The sequence below is a fragment of the Odontomachus brunneus genome, unplaced genomic scaffold (genome assembly GCF_010583005.1).
Source record: "Odontomachus brunneus isolate Ranch 3 - 2012 unplaced genomic scaffold, Obru_v1 Obru_scaffold_246, whole genome shotgun sequence".
Classification (NCBI taxonomy): domain Eukaryota; kingdom Metazoa; phylum Arthropoda; class Insecta; order Hymenoptera; family Formicidae; genus Odontomachus; species Odontomachus brunneus.
This window is the reverse complement of record NW_022639696.1, coordinates 35,690-41,149: the sequence shown is the minus strand read 5'-3', so window position 1 is coordinate 41,149 and position 5,460 is coordinate 35,690. Positions and strand designations below refer to the sequence as shown.

The window sequence follows — 5,460 nt, the reverse complement described above, 5'->3', positions numbered from 1 at the left end:
TATATATATATATATATATATATATATATATATATATATATATATTAAAAATTTAGAAATTTAGAATATTAATATTAAATATTGAGAACATTAATATCAAAAATTTTAAATATTGAAAATATTATATATAAAATAATTCACATTTGCTAATAAGAATCTCCTATTGTAGCTCTTGCTTCACCATGTGATACCAGGAGCCTTCAGGATCGACTCTCTACAAGACGAAATGACCGGTGTCAGCCTGGCCGGGACGCAATTGCGAGTGAACGAGTACGCGATGCAAGATCACGAATGGAACGACGTAAAGGTATTCTCGCATTTTAGAATCGTTCATTTTCGCGATGATAGTGACTCTTGTCTTTCCAGGATCTTTCGTTTCACCGTCACTTCCCTATCTCTTTCTCCATATCCTTGTAATTAAACTTAATCTCTTCAATTAAATCATCAATTTTGCATCACTGCCACGTCATTTCTACTTATCTCTACATCGAGGCAGACTTCTTGTTTGAGAAGCCTGACTATAAATCACAAATTCCCCGCGTGAGTCAGCACGACGTTATTTTTACGGACGTTTAACGCGCTAGCATGCTCGTGTTTGCGCATGATCCAGTTTATTGACCTTCGCGAATACGTTAGAAATCTTCCATTCACTCGATGAATACGTTCGATATTGCTCAATGCGAGACCTCCGTCGTGCTGTCATACTTCTCGTAAAATGCAGCCATTTGTACGTAATACATGTAAAGAGGTCCGGAATGTCGCGATTAGTTCCTGCAACCTTGTGATCACGCGATTGTAAATTTCACCGGCAATTTTTTGCGCATTGTTTGCAAATAGGTGACAACGATAAACGGGGCACGCGTCGCGCCCAATAAACGGGACATTGAGATTTCTCAGGGCGTCGCCCACGCCGTCGATCGAGTCATGTTCCCGCTTCCGGTCGGAGACTTGGTGCAGACCTTGCAGGCTGATCGCGAGAGGAGATTTACCACATTCCTCAAAATACTCCACGCGTCGGGCTTGGAGGACACACTTGCAGGCAAGTCGAAAGTTCAAACCGACGAAAGCGTTGTCGCATGACATAAAAAGGAAAGAAAGCAACGACTCGGCTCGATTTATTTTTGGCAGAGTTAAGAGAAAAAATAAGGATTTCCAAGTAATTAAATTTCTCCTCAAGATGGCTGGTTATATCGATGTAATATCCAAAACTAGATTTATTTCATGTTTAATTACTGTTGACACGCATTTAGCTAATTATGCTGAAGCGTCTCTGATTACTTCCGTCTTTGGTGTCCCACCATAAACTGCCTTTGCAGGACCGAAGACGTTCACCATCTTCGCGCCGACTGATTCCGCTTTCACCGACGCATCCACGAAGAACGGCGGCCCAATTTGGACTGAAGAGGACGGCCCGGAAGCGGCAAAGACGATAGTCTCCAAGCATGTGATACCTACCACACTTTATACCGCGGGGATGAGGTATTATATGCAAAAGGACACTCTCCGCCCACAATCGCCGGTTCATATCCACAAAAACAGCGGTGAGTAATTTAAATAATTTTTCATATTCTATCTCAATCTCGAAACTCCGATAATAATATAATAAAATCCGAATAAATAGTAATTTTTTCAGCAATAATTCTTTTTTTATTAATTTAGGAGTAATTTAAAATAATAAAAAATTAAAAAATATATACAGGATGAGTCATTTAACATCAGGTTATAAAATATCTGCTGGTTTTTATACATTTGAAGAAAAATGTGTAAGGAATAAATTATGTGATTGGAAGAGATAAATACTATAGTCAATAAATCTGTCCAACCCCACACAATTTATTCTTTATGTATTTTCCTCTAATATAAGAAACAATAGAGATATTTCAAAATTTGTCATTAGGTGACTCACACTGTACGTATAAAATGTTAAAGTAATTCTAAAATAATCTAAAAACAATTTGGAAATAATTTAGAAACTTTACATACTTTTGTGTGCTAAATTAATAAATTTGTATACTTCAGTTTCTTCAATCAATTATGTAAATCATAATTAATATATATTTTTATAACTATTGAACTATTTTGATATCCTTATTTGATGTGCGGTTGTTGGAACGTTTATTTTCGACCACGCATACAAATTAACACTTTAAGTCATAGTATATCATATATGATACACCTTTTTTAGAGCAGTTTTTACGAATTAAGTTTAAACTAATTTGTAGAGACTTCAAGGCGGTAAATGCGAATTCATTGTGAAGCTTAGATTTTTCTCTAACAGAATCGTCTGCATAGAACACTAAATTTTGCAAATTTAATTATTCATAAACAAATTAATGTAAGGTATTTTCTTTTAAATTCATTTGCCAAAATTATTGCAAAATAAACCTATGGAAAAAATTGCTTTTTGAGCTGTAGATGACTCAACCTCAAAAATTTCAAAACTCAAGATGGCGAACTCAATATAGCAAGCTAAAATACCAACAATAGGGATAAGTTATATTTCTTTCCGTAAATGAGTAGAGTTGAGTCTGCGAATAGCTTGAATTTCAAAAAAGTTATTTCGAATTCGTGATTAGCAACACCAAAAACTTTGAATAATTTTCACGGAAATCGAGGGAGTTTAAAAATTGTCGTCTGCCATATTGGATCCGCCATCTTGAATTTTCAAAAACTGACTTCAAATTCGTAATTAATGACCTAAAAAAACCCCAGATATCGATTGAATAAAAGAAAAGGTTGTCCAGAAAAATTCGTGACTTATGCCTATTTCCATCAACCAGTCGGTTAACTCAACCGACTAGTTATTCTAACGGAATTAACCAATTGCATTTCTATTCAGAATTGACAGATGCGATTGGTCAATTCCGTTGGAATAATCAGCCGATTAACTTAATTAAAGTTGGTAAAAACGGGCATTAAAAGATTAATGCCCCTGTGTGACCAACACTTGCGGACATCAGTCCTCAAAGTATCAATAGACGATTACTCGGTTACTTTAACACGCGTTATCACGTTTCAGGACGAGTAAGAGTGAACGAGGCACACGTCTTGACACATAACGTGCCGGCGACAAACGGAGTGTTGCATGCGATCGATGGTGTCCTGTAAATCAGCGGCTCATGATGAACGCAAATCGACGATAGAAGCGCAGCGACCACGTAGGTGATACGTACTGAGATCCAAAAGTTCTCGGTCTGAGTAAGAAAGAAGTGTCAAATAAATAAAAGACGTGTATTACTTTTCAATCCCATACAGCACAGAAGTTTGAAAAAGCTTTCAGAAAGGTTTCAGAAACATTGATCTGAGATCTTTCTGAAATCTTTCTGAAATCTTCTCCAAACTTTTGTGCGGTATGGGATATAGCTCCATTTTACTATATTTTTCATAACGTAAAATTAATAAATTTATGTCGTCAAACTTTTTGTCTTTGCCCTTAAAATATTCAAAAACATTCTCTTTCAAGTTTAAAAAATTTTATCCATTGTTTCACCATCGAATACGAAGGAGAAACATCGCCGTACATATTACAAAAGCATTCATGAATTTCCAACAGCGTACGATCTTCTTTTGTCAAGAACTTTATCACCACATGATAAAATTCGACCAAAATTCGACATAGTTATGTTACACCACATTATTTGATACGCAAGAACGAGCGTATAAGAATGCAACTAAGGGTGCTGGTATCTCGAATGTTAAGCTTCACATAACCACGATTCTTATTTCTCTGCGCATGCGCAAAGTAGGTCAGGCCGAGAACTTTTGGATCCATTGACACTACGTATCATTCGTCAAAATGCACTATGTACAACAATTTTCCCAACAGCCGAGAAACTCGATGTATGTATGTAATAAAATCCTTACGTGGGCGCGATCCAAATGTACGACGATTCAATTGGCAACCGTATCCAATTCAAATAGCAAACGTGTATACAGTTGGCGTGCTCGCGCGTACGTGCTCACCGTGTGCACGTCGCGATTGGATTCTCGTAATCTTTTGAATTTAACACGTTTAATGCCATAGATGTGTGTCGGAAGTTTAAGACAAAGAATGAATAACGACATCACCTTCAACGTACACATGTGTATACATACTAATTTATACGAGATAGGCGTAATATATATATTATACATATATATAATATACGATTCGTGCGCGTGCCATGTGCACAAAAGAAGAAATACGGAGAATTAATTGCTATTGTATAGAGTGGTAACGTAATACACACATACAGATACTTAGTATTAGCTCGTAGTTTGTATTATTTTATAAATAAATGTACAGAATCTATTTTTTACGATTATTATTGTATTTACACGAATATTGCACAGTATCTCTAGGCACTCTTATCGATAAAACGGAAAACTGATATCCTTTTATATAATAAATAGTAATTATTTAGAGAATTATTACAACGGTTTGTTCCATATATACAATATATTGAAAAGATCACTTTCAAATCGCCCCCATGAAAACTGAAACTAAGCTCACGGAATCGTCTAATAGTTCGTTTTATACTTCTTAATCTCCACCATGATATGATGGATATTCGTGAGTTGTGTACGCGCATTCGGCGGCAAAATCTTATGGAGACGATTATAGTATTGTACCAACTGCGTCATCGCGCGTTGCACCAGTATGCCGCCGAGGACGAGACTAGGAAACGAGCGCAGAACCTCCCGGTTGATCTCTTCCAACGCTCGTTTCCAATTGTTCGTGAAGGACTGTACGAGAGCCAGCGCCTTTCCCTCTTGACGTTTCAAGTCATCGATCTGGCCCTTATCGAGCAGGACCTCGGATTCCTTTACCAGCTGGATTATACCGCCAAAGTGCGGGCTTAACACTTCTTCGACGAACTCGGAGGAACATGTGTGCAATTGGTCACGAAAGCTCTCCGCTTCTTTCGAATGATCTCGCGTCCTTTCCTGCGATAATACATGAATATAATTTCTCATATCCTTCTAATATGTTAACTACTTCCCTTACAATATTAACCCACTTTTTGAATTATGGTCACGAATATACTCGTTACTTTTGTCGCGACATTGTACACGTAGAATGAAATAAAAAAAAGGAATTCTAAAAAAAATCTTCAGAACTTAATGATAAAATTATAACGGTTTTTAAAAAATGATAATAATAACAAGTTACTTTTCTCAATAGGTAATGAAAATAACGAGTTACTTTTCAAAAATAATTTTTTCAACCCTTTATGTAATTCGAAATGTTCACTCACGAGTTTTTGAAGACATTTATAACATTTATCAGTAATAATGTCATATATTTCTCAATCAAACAAAATTTACGGCATGGCGCTAATATTAAGACTCGTACGGAGAAAGGATTAAGTACAGTATGTTTGATAAGAGCGTGTACGGCAAAACTTTTCCCTCGAAACCGTTAGAAGGGGGATATGAACGCGAGCCAATAGCGGGGCTCTTCTCCCAAGATGCTTTGTC

At 36.5% G+C, this 5,460-nt stretch overlaps 2 protein-coding genes across 2 annotated transcripts in view; one reads left to right on the top strand and one right to left on the bottom strand.

Moving 5' to 3' along the window:
• Nucleotides 1-4,291, top strand: part of LOC116852669 — a 59,845-nt gene extending 55,554 nt beyond the window's left edge. The window contains exons 5-8 of the mRNA XM_032833237.1: nt 170-307; nt 838-1,039; nt 1,317-1,541; nt 3,020-4,291. Of these exons, the coding sequence (XP_032689128.1) occupies nt 170-307; nt 838-1,039; nt 1,317-1,541; nt 3,020-3,108 (654 nt within the window). The 3' untranslated portion in view covers nt 3,109-4,291. The remainder of the gene's footprint in view (nt 1-169; nt 308-837; nt 1,040-1,316; nt 1,542-3,019) is intronic.
• LOC116852670 (vacuolar protein sorting-associated protein 52 homolog) overlaps nt 4,239-5,460 on the bottom strand; it is an 8,434-nt gene continuing 7,212 nt past the window's right edge. The window contains exon 9 of the mRNA XM_032833238.1: nt 4,239-4,926. Within this exon, the coding sequence (XP_032689129.1) occupies nt 4,501-4,926 (426 nt within the window). The 3' untranslated portion in view covers nt 4,239-4,500. The remainder of the gene's footprint in view (nt 4,927-5,460) is intronic.